Genomic DNA, 20761 nt, shown 5'->3' with positions numbered 1-20761 from the left:
TGGAAGAGGTCTATAAGGCCATCAAGTCGAACCCCCTGCTCAATGTAGGAATCCACCTTAAAGCATCTCTGACAGGTGGTTGTCCAGCTGCTTCTTGAATGTCTCTAGTGTGGGAGAGCCCACAACCTTCCTAGGTAACTGGTTCTACTGTCATACTGCTCTAACAGTCAGGAGGTTTTTCCTGATGTCCAGCTGGAATCTGACTTCTTGTAACTTGAGCCCATTATTCCGTGTCCTGCACTCTGGGAGGATCAAGAAGAGATCCTGGCCCTCCTGTGTGTGTCAATCTTTCAAGTATTTGAGGAGTGTTATCATGTCTCCCCTCAGGCTTCTCCTCAAGGCTAAACATTACCTCTGTTTCCTTTCCCCTCCGGGACACTCATACCTCTCCTGTCTGCACCCTCTCTCCCTCTTCTACCCCACACATAGGGGCATTTCTCTCTCTTCTCTCCCCAGGGCTCCCCCTACGCCAATCCTCTTCTTCTGCCCTTATTTTATTTAGAGTATTTTTATTTAGAGTATTTTTATCCCGCACCTCAGCCTAAAAGTCTCCCGGAGCGGCTTACAATTGATCAGTAAAGAAGACTGATGTGCCCTTGTGACGGTTTCCCATCTTCTCTTTTCTCCTTCATCTCCTGTCTTCTGCCAATAGCCCCTTCGCGGCCTTCCAGAGATGCCCCTAGTTCCAGTACATTGATGGTGCTATATAAATAAATAATAATAATAATAATCCTACATTCCCCCAAGTTTTCCAAATCTTGCCAGCCAGCCCTCTCTTACGCTAGGCTCGCAGCCACCCCTCGTCCTCACTATATTCACCCCAGAAGACTCTCTCCTGGACCTCATTCCAAATTCTTTGCTCAGCAGCACACAGGGCAATCTTTTAAAATCATTATTAGGGCATTTGATGTATGGTGTATTCTCTGTATGGTGCTGGAACTTAAGATGACACTCATTGTTGTTAATGTGATAGAATCTGTTTTAAATGTGAATCTGTTTTAGTAAGTTTGGATTAGGTCATTATCTGATTAAATTTAAAGATGGTGAAAATTGACTGTATCTTTATATATGCCTGGTTATCACTACAGCAAAAAAATAGTATTCAGAGTCTCCATTTTAAAATGTGTATTTTTAAAGTACAGATTACTTGTTAATTAAAAAAAATACAGTTTACTTCAGTTTTCGTTTATTTTGTTTGTTTGATGAATGAAAAAAAGTCCTTTATTACTATATATTTAATCAATGTTTACCTTAAAAAAAAAATCCCTGGCTGAACCCCCTAATGAAATGTGCTGCGCACGCCTATGCTAGGGATGGTCTCTTGATGGTGCTGCATTAGCCTGGAGTTTGATAGGCTGCAACATGGGAGAGAGTGTTCTTGATACAGGCGCTTTGATGTGGAACTCCCGCCTCCCCATCATATACAGTCGATGCCACTGAATGTGTGATGCTGCATCTTGTAAATTGCTATTTATCTGGGTTATTCTCCCCCACCCCCATTGATGTTTGTATGATTTTACTGTGTTTTGTTAGTTTTATTCCCCGTTTAGGATTATTTTATAATGAAAAGTGAGTAATAAATTTCATAAATGAATAACAATAATAAATAAACCACAGAAGCCTGTCTGGCTCAAAGAAGAAGGCCAAGCAATGCAAAATGGAAAATTACAGACGTGTCTCTTCCACTTTGTACCCTGATCATAAGAAAGATTTGAGTGCTAAAATATGCTCAAGAAGATATGCTACTCTTTGGACCTTGGACGCTAATGAACAAACTAACTCCAAGTCCTAGATTCCTTTTAAAAATACCAAAATATTTTTAGAGTTTCAACAGGAGAAGAATTGTTCTGAACCTGTTCCAAATTATCTTTCAATAATTAATCGTGAGGATTTCACAGTATAATTCATTATACCCAGCATAATTAAGTATAATTGAATCTTGCAGCTAACCCTAAATATTGGACCTCTCTAGGATACAAGCCTTTAAACTCAGTTTGCAAAGTTTTTATTGGAGGAAGAAAACACCACCCAACCAAGTATCCAAAGGAAGAGTTATCAAGTGTAGACCTAATTATCTGGGGAGGAGACAGAAAACCATGAGGAAAGTGGGACATATTCTTTTAAACTGGATAGATTAATGATTCACTAGAGAGAGTACTTCGGCCATGTCTAATGCAATTGTTTGAAATTTGTGTGCAGTTAATTTCCAAAGGCAGACACTGGCTTTGACTGAATGGCATCACAGCTTTCATTGTCATCACTAGAGAAAACTGCTTACTGAACGGAAATGGATTGGATTGATTCCCTTTCAATATTGTTCCTATTTACTCTTGTGATTATGTTCACATTGAAAATGGGCTGTTTCTGGAATAAGAGCCCCCAGAATCTTCCACCAGGACCCAGGCCTTTACCACTTATTGGAAATCTCCTCATAATGGATCTGAAGAGGCCCCACAGAACAATGTTAAAGGTAAGTTTCTGTTCTTTCCTTGGCAGGGCAACGATCACTGTATTATAATGATCTATGAGGCCAGTTGATGTCAGCTTGCCCTAACCCAAGCGCAGGTCACAGTAACCCTAATCACATACCTAAGTCACATACCGCTGCATGGATGTCCATTTAATTCTTTGCACTTGCTATGTTTCAGTGTGGAATGCGCATTAGTCAATTCAGTGGGGAGAGGACATGGGAGCAGGGTGGCTGAAGAAGAAGGGGTGGACTAGGCAGTGGGTGGAACTGCTGAAAAGAGGCCCTTCCAGAACTGCTAATGTGGTACACGTTTTGTGTTTGTTTCTCATTGTGTTACTCCATTTGTTTTTGTTACTCAAGTCTTCATTTAAAAAAATTATTCATTTAGGCCCCAACTTGACTGTGCTGCGTTGGCGCCGCGAGGCCTCAGACTCCTGCACTGGCGCTCCTTCCCAGCATCTGCACAGGAAGGAGTGTGAGTGCGGAGTTGCCCTCACCCCATTGCCTAGGGTGACCCTATGAAAAGGAGGACAGGGCTCCTGTATCTTTAACTGTTGTATTGGAAAGGGAATTTCAGCAGGTGGCATTTGTATATACGGGAAACCTGGTGAAATTCCCTCTTCATCACAACAGTTAAAGGTGCAGGTGCCCTGCCCTCTTTTTAATCTGGTCACTCTAGTATAGCTCCTGCACTTTAACTGTTGTGATGAAGAGGGAATTTCACCAGGTTCTCCATATATACAAATGACACCTGCTGAAATTCCCTTTTCTATGCAACTGTTAAAGATACAGGAGCCCTGTCCTCCTTTTCATAGGGTCACCCTACCATTGCTGCGCCAAGCACTGGGGGGGGAGGAACGAGGCAGCCAGAGGGGGAGGAGGACAGGGACGGCCACCACCCAAACCGGCTCTCCTCCCTCTGACTGCCCTGTTCCTCTCACCCCTCCGTTTTTGATTTTTATCAGTAAATTTAAAAAATGGTGAGGGGAATGGTGTCCATTCCTAACCCCCCTCCCATTTTTTTTTATCTGTAAATGCGAAGCCTTTATGTTTATTTACAGATAAAACAACTTATTAAAAAATAGAGAGGGTGAGGAACTGGGCAGCCGGAAGGGGAGGAAGAGAGGGATACCCGGACCTGGCTCTCTTGACTCGGAGCTCCCGGAGGTCTGCTCCTTCCCTGTCCAGCCAATGGTGGCCAAACAGGGGTTACCATCGGCTGTGACATGCCTCCGCAGCAAAAAAAAAAAAAGTTGGGGTAAGTGCCCGACTTTTTTTAAGTGGCGTTTTGGGGGTTTGCCCCTGGATGGCTTCAGGATGGCAGCTGTGTCATATAGGTGACTTGCTGCCACTCTGGATGCACCCCGGAGCAAACCCCTCATCAAGATGTACCCTTGGAAAACTGCCATTTCTTTGCTCAGTCCTTTGTTTACTCACATTTCTTCTATCATTGGGGGGGATGATGGGGGAGATGATTTACGTCTAGGGCATTCTTGCAAAATAAAATGGCGGTCAAGAGGAGTTACCTCTGAAATCAGCTCTGATTATGATACCAAAGAAAGGTAAGCATCATCACCTCCAAATTGGCACATATGGATACCAAAAACACCTTCATTATTCAGTTAATTCATTTGGAATAAATGAAGATTGAACTGAATGGGCCCCATTTGATTCCCCTGTTCATTCATTCCTAAATGAATGCCCATAATACTTGCCAACTCCCCAGCTTTCTGAATTAGCTGCAAGGCTGATTTCCTGGATACAGAAAATGTAAATTGATAATGGATACATCTAGTTCATTGCATCTTGGTTCTGGGCCTGGAGGGCTGATTCCTAAGCTGAAATCACACCAAACAGATATATTTAATGTTGTTCCCCACCTCAATCCAGAGGGAGAGACGGGTAAGAAATAAAGAAATTCTTATTATTAATTATTAGTATTAGTATTAGTATAATATTCTGTGTCTTGTAGGTCAACACCACTAGCTCTTGTAGATGCCTAAGATTGAGAAAAGTAGAGGATGCACAAAACATATGAATTGTGATTGGTGCAGAAACATTGAAGATTTGCAGGCTCTATGGGCATGTTCCTACAGAGATCTCTGTTCTGTTTGGGAAAGGAAGGACGTGATTTGGGGAACTAGATGGTTCCGTTGTCATGAGCAGATCACTATCTGTACTTCTTTAGACTAGAAGTAACTTTCAACCTTTATAGTATGGATGATCGCTCTCCCACACTAGAGTCATTCAAGAGGCAGCTGGACAACCATCTGTCAGGGATGATTTAAGGTGGATTCCTGCATTGAGCAGGGGGTTGGACTCGATGGCCTTGTAGGCCCCTTCCAACTCTGCTATTCTATGATTCTATGATTCAGGTGGCTTCCTGATGTTTATAAATGAGTTTCTAGCTTAGCTGACCAGCACCCTAGTTGGCTTCTGGAATTTGGAGGTGTCCCAGACAATAGACTCAGTGGGCTTGTTCAGACAAAATGCTAAGCCAAAATACTTAACCTTTTGCAGCAAATGGTTAGCTACCATGTTTAAACTGTGGTTATGTAGCCATGGTTCACATGACGCACTAAGCCATAATGTTTAGCTCAAAATGCTTAACCACCATGGCTTAGTGTGTTGTTTGAACAGGGTCAATAACTTCTAAACATCCTTTTCTTCTTTGTGGAAAATATCCTTCCCTTGTTTTATGATTTGTTGAGTTCGATGAAACAAAACGTATTTGGATTAGAGCACAAAGAGTGGAGGACATGGGCCATTTGGGAGTAGATCTGGGTGAACAAATCTATACTGCTCTCCATGAACTCTTTAAAAAAGAAAAAAGCTAGAACGTTGAAATGAAATGCTTTATTGGATAAGGGACTTTCAAAAGTTGTACCCTGGAGGCCTACTTGAGATAGCTGAAAAAAATAGATACCCTCCCATCACAAAATGGTGAGAGATGGAGGTGGAGTTTGGCATATTCTTTGCTGATACCTTTTTATATTGATATCTAATCATTCTTTGAAAATGGCTACATTCTTCGCCACATCTATTTCCTTGTAGCAGGGAGTTCCATAATTCAGCTTTCGTCAAGTTAAGTACGGGCATTGGCATTGAAGGTATCATTATTCAGCCTCCTCATTTCTGGAAGAATTTTCTGATCCAGAGGTGCTAAGTCTGGCTCCAAGGGCATCTTTCTTGGCATCCATCAGGCTCCCTGTCTCAGCTGATTTTAGTTTCATGGTTGGGTTTGAACATCACTTTAAACCATCACTTTTGGAAATAAGCTCCTGTTATCCCCCGCAAGATTGGAAAATAAGCTACTGTGCATAGTTTATTCAACTACTGTGCACAATCTGAGCCATCCCTCTGCCCCCTGTCCTGCTCCAGTCCTCCTGCCCAAACAGTGGCGCCCAACATTGTAGCAGCCTGTTTTAACCTTCCACAATATCCCAATGAGAGGGGATAGGTTAATTCAGTGCTTCCAGCATCACCCCAACAAGTGGCATTAAGCACTAGAAATTTGCAGGGTTGGCACGAAACTCCATACACAGCCTCCCGCATCAAAACCCTGCGCAAATACACTCAAAGGAGTGGAAAAAAAGGGGTGGTGCAATTTATTTATTTATTTATTTAATTTATATACCGCCCCATAGCCGAAGCTCTCTGGGCGGTTTACAAAATTAAACCCTTGAAAGTTTGCAGGAACATGACAAAATCTCACTCACAGATTCCTCTGCCACGGGGGCACCCAACACACCCTCAAAACCCTGAAACATTTCCCCCCCACACCATTTCTGTGTGTGTGTTTCCCCCATTGGTAGAACTGCATTTACAGCACTGTAGCACTCTTTCACTTATTCACTAAAGTACTATAGTACTTTTTTGCTTATTTGCTAAAGCGCAGTTGCACATTACCTCCCATAAACATTGCTGGCATTCCCAAAACCACTGAAGTGCTAAAACACAGTAATGCGTTTCCCGACTTACTGCTGGAATGAATGGTTCAAGGGTGTTCAAATTGTGAATTTCCCCCCATAGACACTGCTGAAATAGCCCGTGTAAACTGTTTCCATTTCACAGAGAACACTTGCAAGGAGCAGAGTGGCAATGATCTGAACAGTCTTGCTGCACAACTTTGTAGGCAACAAAAATAACCCACGGTGACCATCAGATGATGATCGCAGTTGCTTGCAACAGCTGAGCTTGCCCAATTCAGCAGACACTGGGAACATCTACACCAAGCAGGATATTCCACTATGAAAGTGGTCTATAAAAGGCAGGAGCCACACTACTGTTTTATAGCGGTATCGAAGTGCACTGACAACTGTTGGGGCCCATTGAGACATAGCATATACCAGGGTGACCATATGAAGTGGAGGAGAGGGCTCCTGTGTCTTTAACAGTTGCATAGAAAAGGGAATTTCAGCAGGTGTCATTTGTATATATGGAGAACCTGGTGAAATTTCCTCTTCATCACCACAGTTAAAGCTGCAGGAGCTATACTAGAGTGACCAGATTTAAAAGAGGACAGGGCTCCTGCAGCTTTAATTGTTGTGATGAAGATGAAATTTCAACAGGTTCCCCATATATACCAATGACACCTGCTGAAATTCCCTTTTCAATACAACTGTTAGAGATACAGGAGCCCTGTCCTCCTCTTCATAGGGTCACCCTCCCACTTTCATACCGCTATATCCTGCTTGGTGTCGATGAGCCCACTGAGTCTGGCAAGCACAGAGATCCATGAACTGAGGGTGTGTGCAACTGGTGGGAACCGCAAGCTTGTTCCCACAAATAGACACTGGTGCCATATCTACTTATGATAGTTTGCAGGTCCTTTGCCCAACATCTGGTGTTACTTGTGAATGGCAGGATCTTTAAAGCCTGGTGTAACTGTCAATGCCGCTATACCACAGCAACACCTAGTACTTGTGTAATGGAACACGAGGAAAAGGAAGAGAACAAAAGCCTTGGGGAGGGGGGGAACACATGTAAAGTGTTTTCCTGCAAGGAATCCAAAAACAGAAGCCTCAGTAAAGTGATGTGTTAAAAAGCTCATGTAGAAAAGCCCTGAGAAAACTAATAGGATTTCAATCTTGGAATTGTGATACAGGTTTTACATATGATTATTCTTTGCTTTAGTGACTGAAACTGTAATTCCATTTTTCTTCTTCTGTTGAATTCCAGTTATCAGAACAGTATGGCTCCGTCTTCAGCATCCAAATGGGATTTCGGAAGATGGTGGTGTTGATAGGGTATGAAACGGTGAAGGAGGCGCTGGTGAACCAAGCTGATGCGTTTGCAGACAGGCCCTTCATCCCAATGTTTGAAGAGTTCTCAAAGGGCTTTGGTGAGGCCCTTTGTTCTGGGCAGTAACTGGCCTTGCGTGCCGCTACTTAACTTTAGCCATGGAGATCCTATGCCAAAAGTGAATTGGGAAATATATTTTTTCCAGTCCATAGAACTGGGATGGATATGCCAAATACAGACAGCGGGAGAAGTGAAGGAAAAGCCTTTCTCGTTGCCACTTTTGTTTTCTCCCCACCAGCCAAATACTAGGACTGAGCGAGTTGAGGTAGAGAAAGATAAGGATGGTGAGGGTCAGATGTTAAGAGGACTCTAAATAGGAGCAGAAGAGACCAGTAGGAGGCTACATATTGCAAGTAGAAGCAGAAATTGAGGAAGTTCACAAGGTGTCAATATTAGCGTAACGGAGATGACCGAGACAGCAGGAATAAGCAAATCACCTAGATGAGAGACTGGCGATAGATGGACAACTAGTTTTGGGAGGTGGCTGTTGAGGACCATAAAAACAATCTGTCACACAGAGACACATTGCTTCCCCAACCCCAAACTCAGATTATCAGGGATAAAGAGGTCACAATCCACACACATTCTGTTCATTATAATAGAAATCTCATTGACACAAGCTAACTATCAAGCTAACTTGAAACCTTTCTCCTGCTCCTTCACTTCAGGTATGATTCATTCTCATGGTGAAAACCGGAAAGTGATGCGACGGTTTACACTGACCACCTTACGGGACTATGGAATGGGCAAGAGTACCATAGAGGAAAAAATTGTTCAGGAGTGTAATATTCTGACAAAAAAAATTGAATGTTATGAAGGTGAGTTGCCCTTTCCTTCTGGTGCTCCAGAGCATACCCACAATGTAGTAGTTTAAATGTGTTTAATGCTTGTTTCCAAGCCCCAGAATTCCCTGTGGAGCCTTAATAAGTCTACTTCCCTGTATATACTAAGTGGTCCAGTAATGCTTAAGTACTTCTTAGCATTTCTTCACCTGAATAACCCCAAATACCCCTCATTTAGGGCTTCATCACACCTATTTCCCCCCCTCTGGTTTGTGTCTGCATTTTTTTACCTCCATTTCCTAACCGCATCAAGGGCTCCATCACACATGGTCCCTTTCACGTGGGTTTTCGCTTGTTTACTCTTCCTCTCCACCCCGCCCCTTCTCCTTCCTCCTCCAGTTCATTGATTGTGGTAGTCTGATGGGATTTGTTATCTAGCAACTACTTTTAAGGTTTCATCTGGGCTCCACTTCTGCGGGCAATAAAGGGGACGAGTTGGAGCACTAAAAAGTCCATTCAACTGACAAACAATTCCCTAAGATGATGTGCTGGAGGAGGAGAACCACCCTGCCCTCCCCTTTTGTCAGTAAGACTCCGTTAGCACACACACACGCCCCCCAACAAAGGAAAAAGCAAGAGAGGAAAATAATCCAGTCTTTCCCTACACCAAAATAAAACACAACAAGGGGGTGATGAGATGAGTGCAGGACTGGGACGATGTCATGTGAGGACCGCGCTGCAAAACTACATACCAGGAATGGCAAGTGTGCGATAAAGATTCTTAGGGAAATGTAATCTACACATGGGTAGGCAGACACTAGTAGTGAAGAGCAAATTTAATACTGATGCCTGTTCCATAATCTGTGTTTTACTTATATAAGTTGGTGTATTTTTATTATTTATTATATAGGAAAACCTTTTGAGAACACCATCATTATGAATGCAGCCGTTGCCAATATTATAGTGTCCATACTACTTGGAATGCGATATGAATATGATGATCCCAAATATATAAGACTACTATTGTTAATCAATGAAAATATCCGTCTTATAGGAAGCTCTTCAGTCATGGTAATCCAACAATTTGTTTTTGTAAAAACAGTTAATTATATTACAGTCCATGTGGCTTGGGCAGGGTGCTGTGTAGGGTCCACATCAACATACAAAACCTTATGGCTGGTGCAGAAGAATCTGTTATCTTAAGAAACATGGAACTGATTCAAAATGTTCAGAAAAAGCAGGTGGGCACAGTCTGTACCCAGGGCTGGTGCCAGACTATTTTGCGCCCTAGGCAAGGCAAGCTACTTGTATCCCCCCACCAAATTGCCAACTTTGATTCAGCTGTTCGAGAAGAGTTTCTGAACGATTATATTTTCCTTTCATTATGTGTTTTCTTAAAACAGCTAATTTGTATAAAACGGTGACCCTTAAAGGTCAGTACCACGTCCCTCTGATGTCTGCGCCCTAGGCTGCTGCCTAGTTGGCCTAATGGTAGCACCGGCCCTGTCTGTACCGCTTCAGAAGACTGGGAGGGAGCAGCAATTCTTGCATCTTCAGAACTCTCGTCTCCCAAATACTCTCTGAAATCCGCCCCGCACACTCAGATCCTCTGGGAAGAATCTACTTCAGCTAGCAAATCTAGATTAACAACTGTTACCCGGAGGACCTTCTCTTCTGCTGCTCCCAGACTGTGGAATGGAGATTCGTCAACTTGACAGTCTTTTAGAATTTAAAAAAAGCAATAGACTGATCTATTCCGGCAGGCCTATCCAGTGAAATTTCAGAATGTTTTTAGGATGTTTTAAAGATGTTTTAATCATGTATGGTATGTTTTTTTTTTATCAGTTTTTAATGTGTATTTTATATCATGTTTTTATACTGTTTGTTTTATACTTTGAATGGTTTTAGTTTTTGTGAACCGCCCAGGGAGCTTCGGCTGTTGGGCAGTATAAAAATGCAATAAATAAAACAAATAAAAAAATAAAATTGGGCACATACTTGTTACTGCAGTTTCATACAGCCAGCCAGATGTAAAGCCTCACACACACCAGGCTGGTGTGGATCTGAGAGTGGCCTTTGGCTGGTTTCATAGATGCCATTTTCATGTTTGCTTCTTTGCATTTCCAAATCTGCACGATCAGTCTAAATTGTTGTATGGACTAAGACATGCATTTACCTTTAAAAATTATTATTTCCAGTGCTTGCTGTGGAAGCAAACGTTTTTTAGTCCAAAAAAAGGTCATTCAGTGACATAGTTAAAAATGAAAGCCCTCCTTGCTGTGTATACCTGTACAGTACTGGGTTGTGGCTTTGGTCTTTAAGGAGATTACACAGGGCTCCAATGTTATTCTGCCAAGTCGTTAGTTAGTTATTTGCTGAATATTTGCTCTGCAGAATTTGAGCAAACATACTTTGAGAAAAGTACCTTGAGATGCCCACCTGAGAATATCATCTAGGTTTCTAGATTTATTAGTATCTCTATTTCTTTGTCATATTCTTTACCTTTGCTGATCATGGGACTGAAAGATTACTATCTTAAGGGGCACAATCATTTCAGTTGCACCATATTGCAGATCTAGTCTTTTTAGGAAACTTTACTAAATATAGCTTCAACCTTAAACGTTCTGTGTTGTTCCTCTGTAAAATGTGAGCAAACGAATTTTGAGAAACATACTTTGAGATGTCCATCTGAGAATATCAACTAGGTATTAGAATTCCTTAATAGGTTTGTCATATTGTATACTTTCAGCTGTATAACATGTTTCCAGCGCTTGGCTTCCTTTTTCGTGGCCGCAAGACTGTGCTTAAAAATAGAGAAGAACTATTTGCCTTTATGAATGTCATCTTCATAAAACACCTCAGAGATCTGAATGAAAATGACCAGCGGAGCTTTATTGATTCATTTCTTATCCGACAGCAAGAGGTAATGGTGTCTTTGAAGTATGCCAGGAATTGCAGGTGAAATTCTTCACATCATGTTTTAGTAGTATGCCTGCATATGAAAAGCATGCAGCTGGCAAGAAACCTACATTTTGAAAAGAGCAACTGAACAAAAGTTTAGCGAGTTCCAAATATTCAGCAATCATTAACACGTTACAGACCGTTCCTATACAGCACACAAGGACATTTTGTGGCCTTCCAGAGATTTGGGTCTACGGCTCCCTCCATCTTTCACCATTGTCTATGCTGGCTAGGGCTGGTGGGTGTTGTAGGCAAAAACACCTGAGAACCACAACTGTCCCATCCCTGCTTAACAGGAACAAACACTGATTGTGTATCAAAAAATATGCAACTTTACCTTGATCAAGAAAATATGCAAATAACATCTATGGTACAAATTGGCTCCACCAATCACATTTCTTTTCTAAACACACCTTTTTTTAAAAAAAACACCACACAAATAAACAGAATTAAATCTGTGGAAAGTTTAATGTGTTGTGTACATTGTTGTCTATAGGTAGCTAGGTAATCCTGAATTAAAGTAGAGGATGTTCCTCACTGAGGAGCTTTATCACACCAGCCTTATAGTCTGCTGTCACGGCGAATTGCATGCAAAGTAGGGCTGTGCGCCCCCTGAACCGATTCAGGTCAATCCAGACCTCCCCCGATCCACTTCAGAACTGGATCTGGAGCGAGATCTAGAGGTCTGGATCGATATTTGGCCCCCATTTTACCCCCCTTTCCCCACTTACTTGCCTTCATCGTGGATGATGGAGGCAGTTAAATGGGGAAGGGGGGAAATGGGGGCTGAATAAGCCTCTCTCTCCCCTTACCTGGCTCCACCATCTGCCGCTGCACGGACCGCGGTGGTGGTGGATGGTGGAGCCAGGTAAGCCTCCCTCCCCCACTTACCTGGCTCTGCCATCCGTCATGGTCCGTGGGGTGGCTTCAACTGCCACCCAGGCCTAAGGACGGAAATAGGCTGACGAAAGTGTTCAAGGGGCGGTATTGCTGATGAAAGAGAAGGGTGTGCTTTTTCTCCAGCAGATGTATTTAAATGCCAATTCAAATCCTTTCTTCCTGCTGCTTCCTCCTGAGTAGGCATTTTCACCTTAAAAGAAATGTTGAAAATGTACCCTCCTTGCCGGCAGTACCTTCATTTTTAAAGATAAAGAGATCAAATTTTCCTTACTGATAGGTCTTAAGGAGGGCTTTCAGCATGGCCAATGTGAATCTAATTGGATAATCAGGTTTTTTTTAATGATTTCTTAAATGGAAATTAAACAAATGCTTACATCTGCGTAAGTTTTTAAGATAAAGAGATCTAAATTTGCACAACGGTAGGTCTTAAGGAGGGCTTTCAGCATATCAAAATTGTTTCAGATTGGATCATCCATTGTTGTTGTTGTTTTATGAATTTAAAGGAATACATTAATGAACTCTTCCCCTTTGCAGGAAGGAAGGCAGAGCTCCTGTATCTTTAAGAGTTGCATAGAAAAGGGAATTACAGCAGATGAATGATAGTGATCACTCCCCATATACATGCAGTCCATGGAAGGGGGGAAGGAGGTTTTCTGACTTCCAACAACCAATAAACTGTAGGGGGAGGTACAAAGGAGATCAATGGGCGGAGGCAACAGCGTGTGAGAGTGAACATCTTTGGCAAAACAGCAACGCACTACAGGACAGGCGTAAAGAGGCTTTGGACTTAAAAGTGCACAGGTGTAAGTTTGCAAGATTTCATGTGCTGTGGAAACGAAATAGGATAATTCAAGGGAAAACAAGGAGAAAAGTGTAGGTGGGATGCAGCTCAACGTCTCTTGCAAAGTGCCCTCTGCTTTTTATTTTAATATCAGGACATGGAATTTGTTTTAACCAATTCTCTTTTTTCTTTTTAAACCCTAGGAAAAGAAGAACAAGACTAATGGATATTTCCATAAGGAAAACCTAATAGCTCTTTTGGGTAACTTGTTTTCTGCTGGCATGGAGACCACCTCAACCACACTGCGCTGGGGCCTGTTGCTAATGATGAAGTTCCCTGACGTTCAGAGTGAGCGCTGTTCATTTTCTTGGCCTCCATTAATCTAATATACCTTTATTTCAGGTATATGTAAATATCACAACAGGTAAAATAAAACTTTTGATTTCTCTGAATGAAGAGGGAACAAGAAGCTTGTATGAATGGCACTTCCTTTTCTTGCTCAGTTGGTCCCAAGGAATTCTGGGGGATTCTGTGAGCTATTTAAACATTTGGAGTTTGTGTCACTCACCCAGCGCAGTTCATTTTCTAATGTTATACCAGCCACAGTGTGTGTACTTTGGGTCCCTCACCTTCCATAATTGCTCTCAACAGAAAGTTAGCAACTTCTATACTGGATCCTTATCGTGTTTAGAAGTTGACATAACAATGGCATCTTTCCTACCTTTGTAGTATGTTGCGAGTTTAAGCTACAGAGAGCTGACCTCTCAACTGACAGGTGAATGTATTGGGAGTTTTGGTCCTAATTCCCCTAGGAAATCTGAGAACCTGAGTCCACGGCAGACATATTCTTCAGGGTTAAATATTTTCAGAGACTAATGCAAAATCCCAAACCACTACTCTACATTGAAGCAAAAATCCTGCACCCTTTTTCTGGAGTCTTTCCAGGATTGCAATTGGCACAATATAACTGCAAAAGCCCCCGCTCAAAAAAAAAAAAAAAAAAAAAAAAAAAAAAAGGCGGGGGGAAGGAAGGAAAAGCCAAAAACAAAGGAGAAATATACTGCCTCTCCTTTTGGGTGGGTGTGTTTCCTTTGTGGGGAAGTTCCATATGTTCCATTTATACTGTAAGTAGATGACACTGCGATATTGCACGATCCCAGAATTACACCACCTCTTTAATACCACATTTTTGGAGAGTTAAATCATGGGCTCCATCACACCAGCATTTTATGCCTGGTTTGCTGTTTTGCAGACTCACATGACGTCATGCCTGTGCTGCAGTCACCCTGCCTCTTCCCCTCCATTTATTGTGTTTGCCTAGAGTGGGAAAAGTCTGGTTTATTTCCTCCATGCAGGATTAAAGTGCTCTTCCACCCCCGTGTATTGCTGTTCTCATGTCATGGCCTTTGTTAAGGGTGTGTGCTTTGAAGGGAGGTCTTGCTCACAAAAGAGGAGGGCGGGGAGGCTTCTCCAGCATGCTGGCTTATGCTGAATCAGTTGAAAAGATTTTCACTGCTCCAACCTCACCCTCATTGCATTGTAAAATTAGACAATAGGAGTGTGCAAAGCGGGCCTTCTCTGCCACGAAATTACAGTCATGGGAATTAACCAAAATGCTTACAGCTCCCTCATTTTTAAAGATAAAGAGAGGAAACTTGACAGCATGATAGCTCTTAAGTAGGGCTTTAGGCATGCCAAGTTTGAACAAGATTCGTTCATCGGTATATATTTTTAATGTTTTTTTAAAAATTTCCCCCCTCTAACCATTCACCCACATAAACACACACACCCCTCTGATTCTGTGTTAATCCACCCCTGTGCATTTATGGAGGATAAAAGCTCCCTCCATAAATGTGCAGGGGTGGATTAAAGCAGAATCATAGAGGGGTTGGTGGGTGTGTTTATGTGGATGAATGGTTTCAGGGGGGGGGGGGGTTAAAATTCATTTAAAACATTAACCGAGGAAGGGATCTCATTCAAACATGGAATGCCTAAAGCCCTTTGTGAGGTATCATGATGCCAAGTTTCATCTCTTTAACTTTAAAATGAGGGAGCTGTAAGCATTTTGGTTATGTCCATCACACTGGGATTTTCCAAGATTACCTACAAAATTGTTGATTGTTTCATTGGGACTTTGGCTGGGAAGAATGGGTGCAGTGATCTTATTTGTTAAGTGTTATTAAATGGGATTGGGAGAGGGGGATAAAATATCTAGGGTTTGAAGCGAGAAAATGGGGGATGTGCTGAGATCCTTTAACACCAAAGAAGGGGTGGGGGGCAGCCTTGGTTATGCTTTTCCAACAAGGCATGGGGAAAAGAGTGTGTGAAAGTTGGGAAATTAAGAAAAGAGGTGGTGAAGAAAGTCACCTTTGTGCTGTTAGGAGGACTCCACACCTGGCTTAAACTCCTCCCCACTCAGCGCTTCCCAAACACTTTGGGGACTTCTGTGACATAAGGAAGTCCTGCCTGAGACTCCCCAAACTTTAACCACTGTGATCACTTCGATGTTAGGAAATGCTGTATATAAATAAATAAATCAGGTCCCGAGTGGAGGCACCCATGTCCATCACCCGACAAGAGCCAATGAACTGGAGGAGGAAGGAGAAGGGGTGGGGTGGGGTGGGGTGGGGTGGGAGCAATAGTGGGAGAGCAAACAAGTGAAAAGAGAGTGTCCCAGTATAGTGACGATTGTGAAAGGGACCAGCACTTGCCCCACTAATGAAACTGAGGTCAAAATTGTGGGTGCATGCCAGGAGAAAAAAGTAGGTGTGATGGAGCTCCATGGCAGAATAAAAAAATTCAAGAAAGGCACCGGAGGATGATGGTGATGTGAAAATTGAGTAACCAATCTTGATTGTACAAAATAAGCCCAGTGTGGAGAAGGACTTGGTAAAAGGATTGTTTTTTGCCTCCCAGATAAAGTTCAGGAAGAAATTGGCAAAGTAGTAGGTACTGCTCAGCCAAGGATTGAACACAGAACAAAAATGCCATACACAGATGCAGTAATCCATGAAATTCAACGATTTGCTGATATTGTCCCAACAAATTTGCCACATGCAACCTCTATGGATGTTACTTTTAAAGGCTACTTCATTCCAAAGGTGATCAGCTTGATTTAATTGAATTGTTTGCTTTGCAGTTACAGCTTAGGTGCCTATGATAGATTGGTCTGTTTTTTACAGTATGAGACTTTAAGGGTGCAATAGAATGTGATCTGCCCTGGGTATTAGGGCTGTGCAACGCCTCAGATCCGAAACCCAAATCCGAAGTGGTTTGGGGTGATCCAGACCTCTGAATCAGGGATCCGAGGCGTTTCGGGCGAAGGCCAAGGTGGCCTGAAGCTGAAGCCAATTGATTCCAAGTCTTTGAACCGCCTTAGCACTTCAGAGCCAGCCCTCGGTGGGTCCCTTACCTGCTGCCTCTGCCTCCGCTGCGGCCTACCTCCGGGCTTATGCATTGGCGGCAGTGGATGGCAGCGGCAGCAGGTAAGTGGGGAGGGGCTTACTTGCCTCCACTATCTGCTGCTGCTGCTGCCACCATCCTTGCAAGGACTGCAGTAGCAGCAGGCGGCGGAGGCACCAGGTTAATGGAGAAGGGGAAACTTTTCTGGGTGCCGGCTGCGCAGCTGGCACCCAGAAAAGTCTGAGTCACCTTGGAGGCAGCCCTGAGGCGGATCGGGGCTGTTTCGGGGGCTCCAGATTGGCCTCTAAGGTGGATTGGGAGTGGGTGCACAGTCCTAGTGGGTATTCAGACCTCCCATTCTGTATTTAAGCTAGATGGGCATTTTCACCCATCTAGCTGATGCTTTGGGGATGGGGGGGAAGGAGGCAGGGGCAGCTAAATGATTTGTCACATGGCTGCTTCCCTGGTCCCTCCCCACCCCCTTTCCCTCATCTCCACACTCCATTTTCTGAGTGTAGCTCTTCTCTACACCAGCTCCAAGGGGGAGGGAGCATGGATTCCTGGCTCTGAGGTTGGAGCCCTGTCTAGGGGGCATAGGGGGGCTCTCTAAGTGTCTTACATTTTAAAAAAAAATGTCAGTCATCAGATTCAGTCAGTGAAGCATGTCTAAGGGCCTTTCCACACGTCGTACTGAAGCCGCTTCTAAACGACCCCAGTGCGACCCCAAACCGATCGTCTAGCTTACCTTTGGAAGAGACAAAGAAGAGGCGTCCTTGCCGCCACCGCCACCCACCGACCCCCTCGCCGGCTGGCGAGGAGAGCTCGGCAGAAGAAGGCGGGTCTTCTTCAGTACGACGTGTGGAAAGGCCTAAATCATATCTTAGCCTTAAAGACGTTCAAATGTCAACCTTTTTTTTTCTGTCTGAGAAACTAAAACTGAAACTTACTTAATTCTATTATTTAATTCTATTTTTAACTTTTGTATATGTTTACTTATAGCTTTTACCTGTATATGTTTTAATTTTGTAAAGCCGTCTTGAGGCACAGTATTGGGGGGAAAATAATAATAATAATAATAATAATAATAATAATAATAATAATAATAATAATTAACAACAACAACAACAATAATTTCCTCTGCATGGGAATTCTCACCTAAGTATTTGGGGTGGTATATTTGCACATATTTTATGGGGCATATTCATTTCTAAATCATGCTTTGCTTTAACTCTGCAGGGAACTCATATCATTCCAATGTTGACCTCTGTGCTCCATGATGAATCCCAATGGGAGAAGCCACATAAATTCTATCCGGAGCATTTTCTTGACTCTGAAGGAAAGTTTGTAAAGAGAGATGCATTCATGCCTTTCTCTGCAGGTATTTATTCATTTAAATTTGTAATTTTGCATTGCTGCTGTTTTTATCTGGTTGAGCTTTTATATTGTATTTTATATTATGGTTTTATACTGTTGTTTTATACGTTGAATGATTTTAACTTTTGTGAATTGCCCAGAGAGCTCCAGCTATTGGGCGGTATAGAAATGTAATAAATAAATAAAATATTTCTATACTGCCCTTCTGCATGACCACAGGCCTCCAAGCTAGCTGACAATATGAGAATACATAACAAATACATAACAGGCCTGGTGGTGTTCTGGGTGGTTCCACATAGACCCATCCTCTGATTGGAGTCCACCAGGAGAAGAGCCTGCAGTGTGGTGGCCCCCACCCCTCTTATGGAATTCCCTGCCTCTGGAGATCAGGCAGGCGCCAACCTTGTATTCCTTTAAGGGGCTTCTGAAAATGTCATTGTTCAAGGAAGCCTTTCCTTAATGGCCAGCCACGGTTCACAATTCACCTTTCATTTTGCTTTTAAAAATCTATTTTAAAGTGTTTTATTCAGTTTTTATTGAATATTATCTTGTCCACCACTCCAAAATTTTGAATGGGGAGCAGTATATAAATATTATAAACAAATGAATAAATCACGCCATTTTAAAACAGACAGCGGTGACTTATGAATCCTTGGGGCGGGAGAGCGGAGGGAGAGCAAGCATAGGAATGTCCTCTCCTCAGACCTTACATGTTGCTGCCGCTTGAGGCATGTCTGTTTTCATGGTCAAAAGTGTGACATCTTTGATGTGTATGTGTATGGATCCAATGTGAACTTCGACAATAGGCCATCCTAATCACATTGACTTGGGGGGAAAATTTGTTGTTGTTGTTATGGGTAGCTATCTGGAGCAATGTGTCATGGAAAAGCCGTATAAAATATTGTTAAGAATCCAATGGGTTGTATCCAATGCTGTTGTTCCACCAGTGGGATAGACCCACTGACAGAATAGATGGTCTCTTTCCCCCCATGCACCCAGCCCCTACCCACACACTACAAATCTTGCTTGAAGGGTTTGGGAACCCCTGGAGCAGATCTGAGACATGCGGGGTGTGGGGCAGTGGGGAGAGGGCTGCAGGGGGAAAGATAAGATAAGGAAGTCCCATTGCGCGAATGGATTTCCATTCACATGATCATTAATAATCCTAGCTTCCCTGCTGTTCTATCTCGTTGCAGGTCGGAGAATATGTGCAGGTGAAACCCTTGCCAAAATGGAGCTCTTCCTGTTCTTTACAAGCCTGCTGCAGCGATTCACCTTCCAGCCGCCCCCTGGAACAGATAAAGAAGACCTGGACCTCACCCCTGCAATTGGGTTTACAGCACCCCCCATGATCCACAACATCTGTGCTGTGCCACGTTCATAAGACACAAGCTGCTGCATTGTTTAGCCTCAGTGTATATTTCTGTGATGTTTTTCTGCACACTCTTGGCATCAAGGATATGTTGGTGCAGCAGTCTCTTGGTGGAATTGGCTCACAAACCTTAAATACGCCATATGTCTTTATGTTTAGGGTAACCATATGAAAAGGAGGACAGGGCTCCTGTATCTTTAACAGTTGAATTGAAAAGGAAATTTCAACAGGTGTCATTTGCATATATGGGGAACCTGGGGGAATTTCCCCTTCATCACAGCAGTTAAAGCTGCAGGTGCCCTGTCCTGTTTTAAATCTGGTCACACTAGTATAGCTCCTGCACCTTCAACTATTGTGAATTTCACCAGGTTCCCCATATATACAAATGACACCTGCTGAAATTCCCTTTTCTATGCAACTGTTAAAGATACAGGAGCCCTGTCCTCCTTTCCATAGGGTCACCCTATTTATGTTAGCGTTGACAAATAGGTGTGCTTAAGAAACTGGACCCCAGTTCCTGTATCATTTGCCGCATAACCCCACCCCCCACCAAAGCTGGTTTCTTGCGTCCACATAGTCTAGTTTCATATTCTTCACCCACTAAGAGTTTCTTCACACAAGCAATATAAAGCACACTCATGACTGGCCACTCCCAAAAGTTTGCACGTCCATTTGACAGCGACATCAGCCAGGTTGTCTCCCACAGCTTCTTCCCCCACACTTATTCCATTATAAAATAGATCAAAGAAAAGCTGAAATAAATCCTAATGGCGTGAAACTGGCAACGTGTAGAGCTTGGGTTGTGCTATGATTGAGGGGAGACATGATAGCACTCTTCTAATACTTAAAAGGTTGTCACACAGAGGAGGGCCAGGATCTCTTCTCGATCCTCCCAGAGTGCAGGACACGGAATAACGGGCTGAAGTTACAGGAAGCCAGATTCCAGCTGGACATCAGGAAAAACTTCCTGACTGTTAGAGCAGTACAACAATGGAATCAGTTGCCTGGTGAGGTTGTGGGCACACTAGAGGCCTTCAAGAGGCAGCTGGACAACCATCTGTCAGGGATGCTTTAGGGTGGATTCCTGCATTGAGCAGGGGGTTGGACTTGATGGCCTTGTAGGCCCCTTCCAACTCTGCTATTCTATGAACTTGCCAAGGAAGGACTTTCCCATGTCTGCGATCAAGGGAGAAGAGGGTAAATCTCCCTCCCTGCAACCAAGGGAGGAAGATCTGATCCCCCACCCCACCCCATCCCACCCCTTTAAGTTCAATATAGCCTTAACAATGCAGTCTTATGTTTACTCAGAAGTAAGTCCCATTTTGTTCAATGGGGCTTACTCCCAAGTAAGTGTGCCAAGGGTTACTGACTTAAAGCGCAATCTTACATCTACTCAGAAGTAAGCTCTGGCTTTC

At 43.1% G+C, this 20761-nt stretch overlaps 2 protein-coding genes across 2 annotated transcripts in view; both read left to right on the top strand.

Annotated features, from left to right (window-relative positions):
- The window catches only part of LOC134392010 (cytochrome P450 2K4-like), a 74650-nt gene that overhangs the window by 22139 nt on the left and 31750 nt on the right, over positions 1–20761 (top strand). The window lies entirely within an intron of this gene.
- Positions 2288–19358, top strand: LOC134392011 (cytochrome P450 2K4-like). The gene is made up of 9 exons (XM_063115956.1): positions 2288–2470; positions 7652–7814; positions 8443–8592; positions 9467–9627; positions 11306–11479; positions 13402–13546; positions 16115–16299; positions 17837–17978; positions 19171–19358. The coding sequence occupies exons 1-9, from the start codon at positions 2288–2290 to the stop codon at positions 19356–19358; spliced, it is 1491 nt and encodes a 496-aa protein (XP_062972026.1).

This window comes from Elgaria multicarinata, chromosome 2, assembly GCF_023053635.1.
Source record: "Elgaria multicarinata webbii isolate HBS135686 ecotype San Diego chromosome 2, rElgMul1.1.pri, whole genome shotgun sequence".
In the NCBI taxonomy this organism is placed as follows: Eukaryota; Metazoa; Chordata; class Lepidosauria; order Squamata; family Anguidae; genus Elgaria; species Elgaria multicarinata.
The sequence above is the reverse complement of the archived record's forward strand: the minus strand, read 5'-3'. Positions and strand labels throughout refer to the sequence as shown.

What these genes read in the sequence shown, in the direction of transcription:
- LOC134392011 (XM_063115956.1), top strand. Translation starts at nt 2,288, where the DNA reads ATGGATTGGATTGATTCCCTTTCAATATTGTTCCTATTTACTCTTGTG. An exon ending in TAGGAAGCTCTTCAGTCATG is followed by an intron (nt 9,628 to 11,305) that starts GTAATCCAACAA and finishes GTATACTTTCAG; the next exon opens with CTGTATAACATGTTTCCAGC. An exon ending in TTCTTATCCGACAGCAAGAG is followed by an intron (nt 11,480 to 13,401) that starts GTAATGGTGTCT and finishes TTTAAACCCTAG; the next exon opens with GAAAAGAAGAACAAGACTAA.